Source organism: Vigna unguiculata, chromosome 10, assembly GCF_004118075.2.
Source record: "Vigna unguiculata cultivar IT97K-499-35 chromosome 10, ASM411807v1, whole genome shotgun sequence".
Lineage (NCBI taxonomy): Eukaryota > Viridiplantae > Streptophyta > Magnoliopsida > Fabales > Fabaceae > Vigna > Vigna unguiculata.
Window position 1 is genome coordinate 24621320 of NC_040288.1, and position 18680 is coordinate 24639999.

The following is an 18680-nucleotide window of genomic DNA, read 5'->3' on the forward strand; positions in this document are numbered from 1 at the left end:
TGTAGCAAACGCTATCCACCCCCTCCATCACAAATACTTGCCATACCCTAACCCAACACCAAGCTGACAATTGGACAACTCCTTACATCCAATACAAACCGGTAACCCCCCACCTGACGCTGACATGACTTGGATAACTAAAGCCGCCAGGTACATAATGATAGGCGATGACCTGTACAAACGCGGATACGGCCAACCACTTCTCAAATGCGTCACTACAGAACAAGCTCAGTACATCATTAAAGAGTTACATGAAGGTATATGCGGCTATCATTCAGGCGCATGCACCATGACTACCAGAATCCTTCGCGTCGGTTACTTCTAGCCGACCATGGAGGAAGACTGCCACGACTTCGTCAAAAAATGCATACCATGCCAGAAACATGGCAACCTTATCCATCAGAAACAGGAGTAGCTTCACTTTATACTATCCCTGTGGCCTTTCACAAAGTGGGGAATGGAAGGACATTGTATGCCGGTATGGCGTCCCACATACGATCATCACCGACAATGGCCGACAGTTTATAGACAAAGAACTTGCTAAATTCTATACCAGCCTAGGCATCAAACATGTAACCAGCTCTGTTGAACACCCACAGACCAACGGACAGGCCGAGGCAGCAAACAAAGTTATACTAGTAGAACTGCGCAAACGGTTGGACAACGCCAAGGGCCGATGGCCAGAAGAATTAGTGGAAGTGTTATGGGCCTACAAGCGTACCCTCAATCAGCAACAAATGAATCTTCATTCAGCCTAGTATCGGCGCAGATGCCATGATACCCGTTAAAATTGGTGAACCATCTCTGCGCCGAGAACTATACGACCCAGTCCAAAATCATCAAAACATAATCACCCACCTCGACCTCCTGCCCGAGTTAAGAGAAAAAACCCAAATACGCAACTTAGCTGCCAAATAGCGAGCGGCCAGAAAATATAATGTGAACCTATGCCCAAGATCGTTCGCAAAGGGGGACTTAGTTTGGAGAATGGCCATCAATGTAAGAAAGAAGGATGACAAATTCTCCGCCAATTGGGACGGCCCATACCGAATACGTGAAGATGCTGGAGGAGGAGCGTATAGGCTTGAGCAATTATCGGGGGAAGAAATACCCAATACATGGAATGTGTCCCATCTCAAGTTTTACTTTAGTTAAAGACATGTATTATAGCACATACTTGTAACCCTGGGTGTACTCTTTTTCCTCACCTGGTCTTTTTTCCCTAAGGAGGGTTTTGGCCAGAGAGGTTTTATTGAGGCACCCCAAATTTCATGAATAAAACAAAGGGTTCTTCACCTCACGACTACTCCTTACCTCACTTCTAACACGCTTTAAGTTCCCCACCCTTATCACAAGTAAGCGGCCTGGGTCGAACACCCTTAACTTGATGTTAATTCGCTTAAGTTCCCCACCCTTATCACAAGTAAGCAGTCTGGGTCGAACACCCCTAACTTGATGTCAAGTCGTTTAAGTTCCCCACCTTTATCACAAGTAAGCGCCCTGGGTCGAACACCCTTAACTTGATGTTAATTCGTTTTAGTTCCCCACCCTTACCATAAGTAAGCGGCCTGGGTCGAACACCCTTAATGTAAAATCGCATTCGCAAACCAAAACACTTCTTTATCGAATTAAACACTCTAAAGCAAACACTACATACATCAAACTCCCACTCATGATTATATCATACCACAAACGCGCCGCTATAACACAAGTTATCGATATCAAACAAACAACATAGCATACACAAAGTATTCGTCACATTAGCACAAAAGTAATTAGTGTATGATTTATTACAAACTTAGAATCAATATCAAATTGGAAGTATTAAAATAACAGTTCTAAGTCACCTCTTGGTCAACATCCTTTGCAACTGCGCCATCAACGTTCGCATCCGCCTCCTCCGCCCCCGCATCCCCCTCGAGACTAGATTTCGCCTCATCCACAAGCACACCATCAACCACATCCTTGTTTACATCAAACCTCGCATCATTAACATCAACATCCTTATAGAAGAAGGCCGCTTGCCGCAAACCCTTCTGAAAGCCGTTTATATGCTCTTGGATAATACAGCTCTTTAAATCCTCCATCTCCACCTCCAACCCATCATGTTTTTCTTTCATCTCATCATAGTCAGCCTCCAGGTTTGCAATCTGACCCTTCAACTAGGCAGCGCACTCTCCAGGTAGCCAGCCTCTTCCTTTCTTCTTCCTATTCCTCTTTCTCCTTCTTCTAGGCTTCTTTTTCCTTCGCATGCTTGTCCACCTTTTCCTGTAATTCTTCGACCTTCGTCTGACTCCCCTCCTTCAGCTCTCTCTGATATAAAGATCCAACATGCCGACTCAGTATCAGCGTTTTGCTGCTAAATTCGACCATAGCCTTCACCAAAGCGTTCGACTCCATATTATCAATTGAATCGATTAGCGATTTTGGCATATTGATATCAATATCCTTTCACAAAATTGTCTCTGGAAGCTCAATCAATCCTGCCTTCGGTCCCTTCCCTCCGCTTGATGATCCTGGCCCCATCAAGGCGGCCCGCACCTTCTTCACGTCCTTTCCTTTGCCAGGCCTAGCCGGCAACTCTGCCTTCCTCTTAGTCCCACCATGCACATGCACGTCTACTAACGATTCTTGCAGGTTGGGAACCTCACTGCTCCCAACAACTCTAGCCTTCGCCGCCTTCTCCTTCCGCAATGCTTGGAAAAGTGTCAAGTTCTTTTTTCCCATCTGTGCCATATGTCCTGCAACCCACAACATACAACCATCATAATGCTCAAACATAAAATAACACTCAAAATTACAGAAAGATACCTTCAATATCTATAATCGGGTGAACCGAATTATAAACCCTAACTAAGCCCTTAGTGGGCATCTTATCGCTAAAGAGCATCACTATATCCACCACCTTCTTGTCGGCCACCGACAAATCCTCCCTCGGCAGCTCCTTCTTGGCCATGGCAGACACATTCCACAATAGTTACCCTCTCTGGAACCACTATGTCCCTTCGAGCACCTTTCTCAAAGATTGGCGTACAATTCATCCAAGACTTCAGTAATCGCGACCACCAAAATAGCGACTGTTGTGTTCGCACGTCTGCCGCTACCCACTCGTACCCAGTCTTCGCCGGCCAGCTGCTTTCTGTAACATCCCTGGCTACCCCTCCTCGGGCCCCAGAGGCTGTCAGGTTACTACAGCCCAATGCACCCCAACCCCTCACCCTTCTCCGTTCATTCATACTGGGTGGGTTGTTGCCAGTGGGAATCGAACCCCCAACCTGACCTTTAACACCTCTGGCACACCAGCAGATGCTACCAGTTGTGCTGCAGCATTGGGCTGTAGTAACCTGACAGTCTCTGGGGCCCGAGGAGGGGTAGCCAGGGATGTTACACTTTCCGCCAACTCCTCAGGTGGATCTTCCCTAACTTCAACTACCCTCTCCATGGGGATCCTCCCTACGTTTTTGATTCCTCCCTATCACTATTATCCGTCCAACTACTCCCGCTCCCCCCAGACCTCTCACTACTCGAACTCGACAAGGAAACCCTATCACTACTACTAGACATACTTGATTCTTTTTAGGATGACGGAGGAGATAAGGAAGATATCGGACAGCTCTAACGCACACGAAGTAACTGATATCAGATTTTTTGCAAATGAAGCAATATGGGCACACTGTCAACAACATCTTCATTTATAGACATGAATTCCAAACGTCACAACTCCTTCCCGTCAAAAGTCACAACCCATTCCAATAATCACGAGGCACACCAAAAGTCATGGAACATAAAAAATGACGGCGCGAAACCCCTTTGGATTAGACTTCTGACACCCCTTCACTTGCCACAAATCCTTTCACTTGCCACAAACCTCTTTACACTTTCAGCCTTAGCACTGTTCATCACACTTAAAGACTGGGGGACTGGTGTACCACACCTAGTCGGCCTCGCTAACACATCAGCACTTATCATCCTTCACCGTTATATATATATATATATATGTATATATATATATATATATGTATATATATATATATATGTATATATATATACATATATATACATATATGTGTATATATATATGTATATATGTATGTATGTATATATGTATATATATACATATATACATATATATATACATATATACATACATACATATATACATATATATATATATACACATATATGTATATATATGTATATATGTATATATATATGTATATATATGTATATATATCGGCAAAGGCTGGGGGACTGGTGTACCACACCTAGCCAGTCTAATCAAATAATAGTAATAAACAATCATCGTATATACGCTGAGCAAATAAAGTAACCGGCCTAAACTGACAGAAGAATAATAGCGGCCTAAAGCCGCTAAAAGAGTAATCGGTCTAGACCGGCTACTCTGGAAAACTTAACAAAATCAAAGCATTTTTGTAAGACTCACAAGGCCCACGAACAATCGAACTAAAGGACCTGGGCTAGGGCCCAAGCCCACCTACAACCCAAGCAAAGGCCCAGTCCATGATGTGGCCAAACGTAATTAATAATCTATAAATATGTATAGACCCCACGAATTAAAGGTACGCATTCATTACTTTCCTAATCACCAGATTTGACTTTCTTAGAGATTTTGCTGACTTGAGCTTCAGAGTCCCTTCTGCAGGTAACCCCTCTCAGGTCCAAACCGATCACACCGAGATACCCATGAGCGACATGTATCAACTGGGAGAAAGCCTACTGAGGAGATGGCGGACTAGAGTAACGTAAGGTTTGTGTCTAACATATCTTATTTGTTCTTTACAGAAATAGATCATAATTGATCTTTGTATAATAATTATATATGAAATGCTAAGTTATCATTAGCCTATCATCATTCTATTTTTTATTGTTGTGTCTTTTTTGCGGTAATCATTTTTGTGGCGTGAACAGATGGAATGCAAGTGGTGGTAATGCTAGTCAGTATGTTGAGGGTTGTGTTTTCCAAATTTTTTGGAGTTAAAAACAAAGTTATATAGTGTGATGTGTTGTCTCATTTTGAAGAATTTTAGTGCTTTTGATGCATTTTGAAAAACTTGAATGTTTGTGACAAGACTATATTACATTTTATTGCATGATTGTGTATAATTCTTATTATCCAGGTTTGCCTAATATTGATTTTGTAGTAACTCAAGAAAGCAGTAGTAAACTATTTTCTACATATTTGAAGTCGAAAAATAATTTAATTTAGTATATAATAATAAGTTTTTATATTATTTTAAAGACTCATTTATTTTACATAATTACTATTAAAGTAATTCAAAATTCTTTGAGAAAGAAATTAAAAATTTATGAATAACATGTATTTATAAATGTACGCATTGTTGTGTGTATTTGACTTATTTATATATTTAAATTATCACCTTTATAATTATTTTTACTTTTTTTCCTGTTTTCGAAATAAAATAAAATTGTGTGGATGTAAATTCTAGATAGATAAGTGTTCCAAATATTTTTTTTTCTGCATTAATTTAAGCAATATTTTTGGACCACAAGTTCGAAAATTCAGTGATGTTTCGAGCGATAGAGTATGTTTACTTTGGTTTTCACATCGAACCAGACATGGTTTAGGATTTCTTTTCTTAATCTATTGCATAGTGATCTAGCCACGATACTAATGTTTGCATTATAATCTGAAAATTTTGGGGAATGTGAATGTAATTTACTGAAATAAATGTTAAGTCACTGTTCGTGTTTTGTATAACTCAAAAAATGCTTGTTCTAGAGGCCACTCTAGAACTGTGTTGCATTTTCATGAAATTTGAAAAGTCCAGATGAAGAAATTCTTGGTACCTATTTTTTTTATCATACATAGCATCAAATCAGTTCATTGTCATTTCAATGCATTGGGTACTGCTTGGACGAGACTTCTGGCCTTCGAAACTACGCATGGATACATGTGCTGAGGACCACGTGTAGTGAAAAACAACTCAGCAGTGTTTTTTACACCAATGACCAATAGTCAAATTTTGAAACTGATAACAATTTCTCTGAGATTGTTTGCTAGCAGACAAATCTGAAGATAGAGCTTGTGGATGGCACGCAACTAGGAAAGTTCTTGCGTGTGTATTTGTCATGGTTGATGCTACGCGTCTAGACATAGACTATAGTTGCACTTGCATAAATTGTTTAATGAAACACATATTTGATAATAGATCAGAGTTGATTAATTATCTGTGACTATAAAGTGTATAGGAATATGTTGAGAAGGGTTCATTTTGGTAAGTTTTTCTCTGAAGGTTCATAAAAAGTCAAAAATTACTTCTGGATATTGGAGGTTTAAATATGTTCTATATATTTTGTTGGAATTAAAGGCATGAACTGAAAACTATATTCTACTATATTTAGCTATATGTGCAGGAACAGAAAACATGGGGGAACAAAATAAGTGATGATAAATATTACAGATATTTAACATATATATTTTCTTACAGAGAATAGCAGTAAAAATATATAAATTAATAGATAGTTTTGTTAGAAATCTCACATCAAATAAAAATAAAACAAACTTACAAATATATAAATAGATATAAATTTTATCTTACAAGTTTTGTAGAACTGAATTAAACTTAAAGTCCATTTTTAATAATTTTGAGAGTTTTCTTAACACTTCTTAATTAATTAAAAAAATCTTGATAATCAAATAGTTGTAGATTCGTAGAGTTGTGGTAAGCAGTGCTTATATTCCATGTGTTAATTTTCAATTTTACTTTTTGAATGGTCATTGGAGATCTACTGACTAAAAACCAAACATACCCTAGATCATCAGGGACAAAAGGGACATTTCATTTTCACCAAATTACATCATCCAAGTAAAAGGGCAATATTTGAAGTGCATATTTGAACACTACTTGCAAATTACAAAACCATTCACGTAAAAGGAGATAGAAAGGGCCCACAAGAACAGACAGGGATTTAACTGATTGTAAAAGCTATTAACAAAACATGATGTAAGGGTTTTAGAACTTATCTACGCATACACCATCTCTTGTAAACTCATATGCTTCCCTACTCCTTGTTTTCTTCATGCCAGCTGTCACATAAAGCTTCGATCCATCTGACATAATGGTTGTCACTTTCACCCAGATCAACACTTTTGTCTTCATTCCTTCTATCTCTGCTAGCTTTCCTTTCTCCATATAACAATTCACAGTGGTGAAGAAACGCAAGACTGATGAATCCTTGTAGCCTACTTCACATACCTGAGGAATGTAAACAATGAGCTTCCCAGTCTCTTCATTGAATTCATAGTTTGTTGCATCACGAGGAAAGATTCCTATTGGTAGATCATACTCCTTTAGCAACTCTGGTAATGGCTTTTGCATCTTCCCTGTGTCATGATTTTTGTGAGAGCTCAAGCGTAATGTCAATTAAAATGAAAACGGGATATCAGGGATGACATTCTAATTTTATTAGCTTTCCTCAAGTATTATGACAAAAGGAAATATAAGTTGAAAAGGGTTGATAAGTGTTTAGCATGTTTCCAAAATCCATGAAAGTGGGATGGTAAACCCGAATACCCAATAAACAATTAGTAATGTAGCATGCAAATTTTCAACTTATGAAATAATGATTGGATAGAAAGACCGTATGCAACCTGAATTAATTACTGATTTCAAATACAAATTTCATTTTCATTGGTTGTAAATTCCAAATTAAAACTCTAAGTAAAACTACAATAATGATATTATGGTACTTTTATGTGGCCTTCAAGGAAGTAAGATATATGTAGGTACTTCATAATACTAACAGTGATGTGTCAAATAGTACCATGAGATTTCAAGATCATGTGCTTGAGTAATGAAACATTCGAGACGTGGAGAAATAAGGCAGAAGTATCGGTGGTTTTACATCATTAATGTGTTGAGATATTTCTGTTATCCAGATTATAGAAGTAAAGATAATAGACTATATAACAAAAACTGTAGAAGGAAATGTTAATGCAACATGCTGCAAAAGTAGTTATCAAGAGGAAACGAAATTCCAGGAAGGAAATTATTAATGTAAATCAAGTGTAAGGCATTCAACGCAGCTGGAGGGAAAAATTGAATAGTATGCATATAGAAAGAAGAGGTAAAAAAATTGGAGGTTATGAGTGAGGGTGTATGCAGGGTCTCTTGGTTCCACTGTTATTACCCATTACCAGTTTCAGTTCTCTGTCTTCCATTCCAGAGACACCATACAGGTATAGATAAAACATTGATGTCAGTATCCACATTATAACAGAATAGATTCACCATAACAGAGTATCTTTTGACCTACTTTCTATCAACTCTTTTACAGGAACACTTGTAGGATGAATGTTCGAGTAACTGATAGATATGAAACACAAACCTTTAATTTTGTTGACCAACCATTTGGTTCCCCCTTCAATACTGTTTGACAACGACTGATCATCAGAAGAAAATGTGTTAGCATAGAAATTAATCAAGCAATGATCATGCTTCATAAACATTTAGCATATTCAAGCAGTAGCAGAAACATTTTCATTCACAGTTGAATATACGAGAGGGTAAATGATGTTTTAAAAGATGAGGTTTGTAACAGAGATGATGATGGGTTTTCTACATATCTTTCAATTTATCAGCATGCAGGTAAATCGAGCTTAAACACTTAATGCTTGCACCTTTCCCCACTTACTCATCTCAAACAAGCACGAATAATTAGTTACTTAGTCAACAACGGTATTAATCAGCCAACACATTAGCCTTTACTGAGTTAAAACCTTTCAAGCACATGACTGTTAAAACTCATTTTAACCATATGTTGTCATAATTATACACATTCTAACCATAAAACACATTGGACTTTAGCCTATAATGTGACATCACTTAGCACGATCAATCAAAGTAAGAGAATTGCTTTACATGTCTCATCTCTCTGCATCTTAAATTGATCCTTCAAACATGCTCTCACAAAATTTTATTGCCTTGGACAGCCAAATAACAGCTTCTCCACCTTCCATTGTACATTCTCAACACAAATTTCAAAACTAAGCATTCTAACTCTATACTCCTATGCTGAAATGATCCAATCATCATTTAACAAACCAATACACCCACACCTGCAATTTCCTACTGCAGTTATTACAATTCACACCCAGCAAAAATTGATCAAATGTAACCTAACAGTAGGATTCCAATTTCCATAGGATGCATTGCACCGATCCAAAATCCTAATAATTTCACATTTTTTTCCAAATAACGGTATGATCACAAAAAAAAAAAAAATCAACAACAACAATTCTTGTTATACTTGAATTCAGGAAATTCCCATTTGACCATCATGAAAAAGAAGAGAAATTTTGAAAGAAAAAGGAAAACGGGTGGAGAGAGAGGGTACATTGATGTCGTCACCGACGGAATTGAGCTGGGTGGTGGCTTTCTGGTTGAACCAATAGGATCCGACCTTGTTGAATACCTGATCCATTTCGGTCAACAACGTTTGATTTCGATCCCAAAGGAACTTCTCTCTCTGTCTCTCTTCTTCCTTCAGATAAAGAAAAAAGAGAGAGAACACACAAACGTGATGGAGAAGAAGGACGTGGCTCCTATCCTTATTCTCTCGGAGTTTTTCGTCACAGTCGATAACTATTTATTTGTTATTTTATTATTTATCACCTCTTTTGGTCTTATTAATCTCAATTATTCATTTATTTTCTTTATTTCATTTGTCGTATTTGAAAGCATTTCTTTATCTCAAAGCTGTTTGTCACTCGAAATAGCAATTCTATTTTGATAATATTAGCGAAAACATAAACCTTATGATTATATTTATATTTTGAAAATTTTAGAAAGAAAATTTAGGTTGCTATTAAGCATTGTAAAATTTGTAAAAAATAAATTTTTGAAGTATATTTTGAATTATTTTATGTATTATTTAATGTAAAAAAAAAGTTTAATTATGTTCTTGGTCCCCGTATTGAAGGCAAACTCTTGATTTGGTACCTTTATTTCTAGCAGTTTCAATTTGGTAATCTCTTTTGTTTAAGTGTCTCAAATGTGCCCTTTTTGTTAAGTGGTGGTAGACGGCGTTAACTAAACAGTGACCTGGCAGGGTTGACCATTACTGGAACAGTGACAAGGACCAGATAACACTAACGTAGAAGCCAAAAAAAAAAAATTTAAGAATAATAGTGATATGCAATTAAGAGTTTTAAATGTTGGCGAAATTGGGGGTTTTAGTGGATGCTCTCAGTTGAAGCTTAATTCTACCATCCCCAAAAGTTGGAAGGAGTCACTACTAATATCAGCCACAAACATTCCCATATTTGACGAAGCAGATGTTGCTTCAACCCAAAGAGGCAGAAATTATCCTAAAAAATCACCATAACAACGTAGAAAAGAGCTCTTCGAAGCTACTTCGTTTTATTCTAGGAATTGCTAAAATTCAATTGAGTTGGTAACTACAAAGTCTACTAATAACAATGAGTGAAAATGTTTTGTGTGATGACATGTAAAGCCAAGGTGGTTTGCTTCTTGAATATTTGATGAAGACCTAATGAAGCTTTTTGAACTATCTTGAAGCCATTACCATTGGAATGAAGCCTACATTGATAAAGAAAATGTGATTTGATGTTATCCATGGTGATCAAGGCTGGAACGTGTGCTCTCCATGTAGTTATATCATTTAGAAATTGTATTTTAAGTTTGTAATTCATGTTGTAGACCTTATAGCATTAATTAGATGTTTTTGGTCTTAGGTGTGTCTTTTAATCTCTTGAATGGTTTTTCAACAGGTTAAAATGTCTCTTTTACTCTGTTGAATGGTTTTTCAACATGTTAAAAGGTTGGCTGCAGTACTTTTAAACTGCAACAAATCCAATCAATTGATTTAGTTTTTAATCGACTGGTTTCACTTAAGTCAAGTGAAATCAACCGATTGATTTGAAAATCAACCTGTTGATTTTTGTAACAGTTTGACTATATAAGCTGTGATTTTCAAAAGAGAGGTCTGTTGATCATTTTAGACCACAAATTTGTTCTGGAAACTTGTGGAAACTCTCTCCTTCGTGATCATACGTGTTGCAGCTGTTGAAGATTGATCTTGGATCAATTCTTGGAGCTTTTGGCTTGGTTTGAAGCTTGGAGAAAGTGGTTTGTGGTAGGCTAGGCTGTGCTACCACTCAGGTTTGATCTTTCTCAAGCTTTGTGTGTGTGCCTGGTGGTTTTCTAGGTCTGCAAGAGGGTTCTTGTTGTGCTGGTTTGATTCTTGTGTGATTCAAGAGTCTTTTTGTGGTGTTTTTGCATATTTTGAAAGTGTAAGGGTGGATACTTTGTAAATCTTTTGAAATAGTGCAAAGTTAAGCTCTGGTTGCCTTGACAAACTGGATGTAGCTGAGGTTTGAGTAAACCAGTATAAAAATCTTGTGGTGTCCTCTCTTCTCTAACCTTTCTCTCTTGCATTTTAATTTTAAAGTTTAAAGAACTTGTGTTTTAATCATCTTTTTCATGTTCTTGCATGTTTCCATGGCATATGTAGCATTGAGCATGTTTGTATAATCATTTGGAATTGGTCTTAATCATTCTTGAGCATTGTTTCTGGTTTAAAACTCGAATTTGCATTTCTGCATTTTTCCAGTATTTCAGTCGACTATTTTTCTGTTTCAATCGATTGATTATACTAGAACAGAATCTTTTTAGTAAAATCAATCTGTTAACTTTGTTTTTGATAGACTAAAATTATACTGTCCAACACCTTTTGCATCCTAACTTGGTGATCTATTTGATTCAATTAAAGGAGGTTTTTAGCAAGTAAAGATAGCCTAAATTTTTTAACTAGCCAATTCAACCCCCCCCCCTTCTTGGCTTTTCAAGCATTTCAAAACTAACAACTGGTATCTAGAGCTAGGTACTTGAAATTTGATCAAGTAAGGTCCTAAATCTGTTTTGAACTACTTGAAATGGCTGAAAACAAGTTACCCTTTGGTGAAGGTGCCTCAATTCATAGGACCCCTATGTTTAGTGGCATTAATTACCAATTTTGGAAAATTAGGATGAAAATCTTTATTGAATCAATAGATCAAGGGATATGGGATGCAATCATAAATGGACCATATACTCCTAAGCATATTGTTGATGATGTGCAGGTTAATAAGCCATGGACTCAATGGACTGAGGAAGAAAGGAGGAGAGCTCAATATGATTGTAATGCAAAGAATATTCTCACTTCATCTCTCAGCATGGATGAGTTTTTTCGTGTTTCACAATGCAAGAGTGCCAAGGAAATGTGGGAGGTTCTTGAAGTGACTCATGAAGGAACCAATGATGTTATGAGAGCAAGAAAGCATGCTATGATTCAAGAGTATGAGCTATTCAAGATGAAACAAGGAGAATCCATAGCGGATGTGCAAAAGAGATTCACTCACATAGTCAACCATCTCATAGGTTTGGGTAAGGAATTTGACAAAGAAGAGTTAAACATCAAGGTGCTAAAGTGTCTTGATTGATCTTGGCAACCAAAGGTCATGACCATCTCAAAAACAAGAGATCTATCCACTTTGACTACAACTGCATTGTTTGGTAAGCTTAGGGAGCATGAGATTGAGATGCAAAGGCTTAATGAGCTTGAGTCAAGTGGGAAAAAGGTTAAGAACATAGCCTTGAATACTAGCACGCCAAGAAGAATGAGGAACCCGAGGATGAGGTGGCTGAATCAAGTGAAAGTGAGAACTTGAATCTTCTTATCAAGAGGTTTGGTAAGTATCTCAAAAGGAAAGGTATCAAAGGTAATCCCAAGAGGTACATTTCCAAACACAATGAATCAAACTCTTATAATTTTACATGTTATAATTGTGGAAAACAAGGACATATCAAAATTAAATGTCCAAATGCTAACAAAGAAAAGGAGAAGAGTGTTGATAAGAAAAAGGAGAAGAAGCCAAAGGAGAAATGTGCATACATTGCATGGAAGGACAATGATGATTCAACAACAAGTAGCTCCTCACAAGATGAGAGTGAAGAAGCCAACTTATGTCTTATGGCTGGTTATGAGTCATCCTCCTCAAGCCAAGTAAGTTCCCAAGACATAAATGACTATAATCAATTGTTGCATGATTTTGAAGAGTTGTATATTGAAGCAAACAAGATTTCTGCATTAAACAATCGGTTGAAAGGCTTAAACAGCTGGCTGGAAAACAAAGTTAGTCAACTGGAAAAAGAAACAGCTGATTTAAAAACTGATTTTGAACATTTGGAAATGATTTACAGTAATTCAACCGACTATTTTAGAAATCAGTCAGTTGAAAAATCTTGTGAAAATTGCACAGTTTTGAAAAATCAAGTGAAATACCTTATAAAGACCTATGCAAGGTTCACAAGAGGAGAAGCAAACTTAGAGGTTGTTCTTGGTTCACAAAATTGTGTGTTTGGCAAAGCTGGACTTGGTTTCAATCCTTCTTTTCAAAAGAAAACCAAGAAGTTCTCTAGTTTCTTTTCTAAAAGCATGCCAAGTGATATGCCATTCATTTCATGCAACTACTGTATGCAAAAAGGTCATGTGATTAAGAATTGTCATGCTAGAAAATATGATGTTCCTAAAGGGATTATGAAATGGATCCCAAAAGGATCTAGAAAGGCATAACCATGATGGACCTAACCTATCAAAGGGCACCAAGTAATCCAAATCTGTTTTACAGGTCATGAAAGGTGATAAGAAAGACTTGTGGTACCTTGATAGTGGGTGTTTGAGACATATGACAGGTGATAAGACCAAATTTGCAAAGTTGGAGTTAAAAGAGGAAGGGTTTGTAACCTATGGAGACAACAACAAAGGAAAAATCCTTGGAAATGGAGTCATAGGCAATGGTTCCTCTTTCAACATCAAGAATGTGCTGTTGGTAGAAGGACTCAAACACAACTTGACAAGTATAAGTCAACTATGTGATAAAGGCTTTAAAGTCATGTTTGAACCAAATAGTTGTTTGATATATGATGCACATGGTAGTATTGTTTTGATAGGCAAAAGAGTCAATAATATATATCTACTTGACCTGCATCATGGATCATTTAGCATCCATTGTTTGCTTACAAAAGAGGATGATACTATGGCATAGAAGACTTTATCACATACACATGCAGCATTTCAATCGGCTGAATAGAAAACAGTTGGTTGAAGGACTACCAAAACTCAAGTTTGAGAAGGATAGAGTGTGTGAAGCATGTCAAAAAGGAAAATAGACCAAGGTCTCTTTTAAATCCAAAAATGTTGTTTCAACTGAAAGACCTTTAGAGATGCTTCACATGGATCTATTTGGTCCATCTCGAACCATGAGCCTTGGTGACAATCTTTATGCACTAGTCATTGTTGATAATCTCTCTAGGTACATATGGACTTTGTTCTTAGTTACCAAAAATGACATTTTTCATGCTTTCAAAAGACTTGCCAAGATGTTTGAAAATGAAAAAAGTTCCAAGATAGTGTCTATTCAAAGTGACCATGATGGGGAATTCGAAAATGAAAAGTTTGAACACTTTTGTGAAAAGCATGGCATTAACCATAATTTTTCTACACCAAGAACCCCACAACAAAATGGTGTTTTTGAAAGGAAAAACAAGTCACTTGAGGAACTAGCTAGAACTATGTTGAATGAAAACTCACTACCTAAGTATTTTTGGGCGGATGCAGTCAACACTGCTTGCTATGTTTTAAATAGTGTTGATTAGGCCAATTTTGAAGAAAACCCCCTATGAGCTTTTCAAAGGGAGGAGGCTTGTTTTAAGTCACTTAAAAGTATTTGGATGTAAGTGCTTCATCTTAAATAATGGCAAAGAAAGTCTTGGCAAATTTGATGCAAAAACGGATGAAGGTGTTTTTCTAGGCTATGCTACACAAAGTCATGCATATAGAGTCTATAATAAGAGATTGATGACTGTTGAAGAGTCTATGCATGTTGTATTTGATGAAACTAACCCAAAGTTGCAAGATCAAGTGCCAAAGAATGCAGATGAAGAAGATCTCATGCAGAAGCATATTTCTGCTGCAGAAAAGTCGTCTGCTGCATGAAATCAATCGGCTAAAAAGGAAAAATAGTCGAGTGAAAAAGCTGCAAACAAAAACTTGCCCAAGGATTGGGTCCAACCTAGAGGTTTATCAAAGGACAACATCATAGGTGATATCAAACAGGGAGTATCTACTAGATGTAGGATTGTATTTTGTGAACATGTTGCTTTTGTATCTCAAATTGAACCTAAGAATGTGAATGATGCTTTGAATGATAGTAATTGGATTGTGGCTATGCAAGATGAACTCAATCAATTCCCAAGAAATGATGTGTGGTTTCTAAATGGGTTTTTAGAAACAAAATGGATGAAGATGGTAATATTGTAAGAAACAAAGCTAGACTAGTTGCTAAAGGTTATAATCAAGAAGAAGACATTGATTTTGATGAAACATATGCACCTGTAGCAAGGCTAGAAGCTGTGAGATTACTCTTAGCATATGCTTACATGTGTAACTTTAAATTGCATCAAATGGATGTGAAAAAGTGCATTCTTGAATGGTTTCCTAAATGAAGAAGTGTATGTATCACAACCTCCTGGATTTGAGGATCATCTCTATCTTAACCATGTTTTCAAATTGAAAAAGGCCTTATATGGTTTGAAACAAGCACCAAGGTAATGGTATGAAAGGCGAAGCAATTTTCTCTTATCAAAAGGTTATGCTAGAGGTGTTGTGGATAAAACACTCTTCATTAGAAAACATGAAAATGATGTTATACTTGTTCAAGTGTATGTTGATGATATCATCTTTGGTTCAAATAACAACACATTGTGTGAAGAGTTTGTTGTAGCTATGCAGGGAGAATTTGAGATGTCTATGATGGGTGAGCTTACCTACTTTCTAGGATTGCAAGTCAAGCAACTCAAGCATGGAACATTTTTAAATCAATCAAAATACTATTTTGACTTGTTGAAAAAGTTCAAAATGGAGGATTGCAAGGAAGCTGCTACTCTAATTGCAACAAATTGCCTTATGGATGCAGATGAGGCTGGCCAACCAGTAGATTCAACCAAATATAGAGGGTTGATTGGATATTTGCTCTATCTTATAACAAGTAGGCCAGATATTCAGTTTGGAGTATGCTTATGTGCTAGGTTCCAAGCAAATCCAAAGATTCGGACTATGCAGGGTGCAAATTGGATAGGAAAAGCACAAGTGCTACTTGCCATTTGCTTGGATCAAGTCTAATCTCATGGAATAGCAAAAAGCAAGCATGTGTGGCACTCTCCACAGTTGAAGCTGAATATATTGCTACTGGACATCGCTGTGCATAAATCATATGGTTGAAACATCAACTTTTGGACTATGGTGTAAGGCTGTAACATCCCTACCTGATATTACGGATTTAACAAAATAAAACAATAATAATACTTCCGCACCATTTAAGTAAAAACTCATTTATTAATAATGCCTCATTTCCCAAAACACGAGAAAAATAAAACTTCATTAAAATCACCAATAAGTCCATACATACAAAAATGTGAGTTTAGTCAAGTAGGCCATGAGCCTTTACATCATATGTTAAAATAGAGTGACAAAAACATAAACATATAAATCCCCATAATTAGCCCCTCTCCGCAGCTAAGCCTCACCAGCTCCACCTGCATCATCACCTGCTCACGTGTACCGCGTACACGATCATCGCCAAACACAAGCAGATAGGGTGAGGTAACAGTTAAAACATACAAAATATATATCACATATACATATACATGTTAACCAGTACAAATAGTATAACAACAACACAATTCTTCTTTTTACTGCATGGCCACAACCATATCAAGTATCCTTCCTCTTCCCACAGAATCTTACTCTATTTCCATCACATGGCCACCACCATGCATAAATAAGTACATCAGGAAACCTCGCTTGAGTTCTTCTCATGGCCCCAACCATGTAAGCAATATTCTATATCTTCTATTGAGTATCTCCAAGTGTCTTGCTGCCACACCTATCGGCCACAATCGATAGAGCACGTGCGGAAACCATGCTACGGATCACACACCGTAACGCTAGGCGGAGTTCCCAAATATGAACATAGTCTGTAACGTCCCAAGACTACCAAACTCGTCAGCAACCACTAAGGAGGGCAATCCATCTGGACCCATCCGTACTGGCCACAACCAGCACACTCACACCGGCACACTCGCCAACCCGAGCCACAACTCAAGGTTCCTCGTGTTCATCCGCTATCCCGAGCCATAACTCAAGGGAAGTCATTCCGGGCCACAACCCATAGAATGCCACGTGCTTAACCCCTATCATGAGCCACAACTCAAAGATACGTTCCGGGCCACAACCCTTGGAACACCAGCAAGCCCACCAACGAGATGTTCTTAGAAGCCTTATAGACCATGCTCTATAATTTCCACTTCAACCCATTAATATAGCAATAACACCTGTCGTGGAGGTTTCTCATCCCCCTCACTCCCTTAAAATAGACTCCTTTGTGTAACCTGTCCAGCCTATTTCGCCCAAAATTGATATACCTCGTCTAGGCGACGAGTTCAACAATAACCACCAATCTTCCCTCGAGATCTCGCTTAGGCGAGAGGGTCTCGCCTGGGCAAGATGTACTCCCGCTCAAAACAACAATCACCCTCGCGTGCGCGATTTGTTCAACATAACACACAATCTCATACGATTTCTCGCTTAGGCGAGTCTCACTCGCCTAAGCGAGATGAGCCCTCGCCCAAACCCCAAAACTCTCCGCCCGAGCGATGGCCATGAGCAGATTGAGGATTCGCGTCCCTGCATATCTCGCCTAAGCGAGAATTGCAGGTTTTGACGCTGGTTCACGCACACAACAGCAACAAGTTCATCCAAAATACAATCCAAATTCATACCATTGCAATTATCACAGTCCCATTAATCATACGTGCATAATTGAACACTGCAACAGACCCCCCAGCAGTCCCAAACATGCATAACCACAGCATAGACAGTATAACCACATTATTTTCATGCTTTTTGACCAAAGTTCAATAAAACAGTACCAAAAACCCATAACCCCTAATTCCCTCAGGTATAGCTTTCAGAAACAGCCTTCCAAAACCCTATTCTCCTCTCAAATTTTTCCTTTTATAGGTCCTACTAGAAGTTAAATTTGAGTCCACCCAGGTTCGAACCCACACCATGCCAAAGTTAAATCAACTCTAAACCATCAAGCCAACCCATGTTTCTTGCTAACACATACAATTCAAGCATTATCTCATATTGAGTATGACCCAACATATTATTAAAACATTAATGACAAAATACACATAATTGGCATACATAGGACTCGAACCCAAGTCCTCTCACACAATCAAAGTACTCTCAACCACTTGAGCTAGTACTTTTCCACGTCATACATAACATAATTTAATGTCATAAATGCACTAGCCTCCCGTATTTATTAATTAATTAAATTTCGCGGGTCTTACAAAGGCTAAGCAAGGTACCTTTGTATTGTGATAATACTAGTGCAATCAACTTAACCAAGAATCCAATACAACATTCTAAAACCAAGCATATAGAGATTAGGCATCATTTCATTTGTGATCATGTTCAAAAGGGAGATTGTGAAATCAAATTTGTTAAAACTGAAAATCAATTGGCGGATTTGTTTACAAAACCATTAGTTAGAGATAGGTTTAACAAGC

At 37.6% G+C, this 18680-nt stretch overlaps 1 protein-coding gene across 1 annotated transcript; it reads right to left on the reverse strand.

Moving 5' to 3' along the window:
* Nucleotides 1–6789: 6789 nt before the first annotated feature.
* On the reverse strand, nucleotides 6790–9644 carry LOC114165682 (uncharacterized protein At5g01610-like). Its single transcript, XM_028050248.1, has 3 exons — nucleotides 9379–9644; nucleotides 8371–8425; nucleotides 6790–7366 (listed from the first exon to the last, which is right to left on the reverse strand). Exons 1-3 carry the CDS (start codon nucleotides 9463–9465, stop codon nucleotides 6996–6998), a joined length of 513 nt encoding a protein of 170 aa, XP_027906049.1. The 5' UTR covers nucleotides 9466–9644; the 3' UTR covers nucleotides 6790–6995.
* Nucleotides 9645–18680: the final 9036 nt, after the last annotated feature.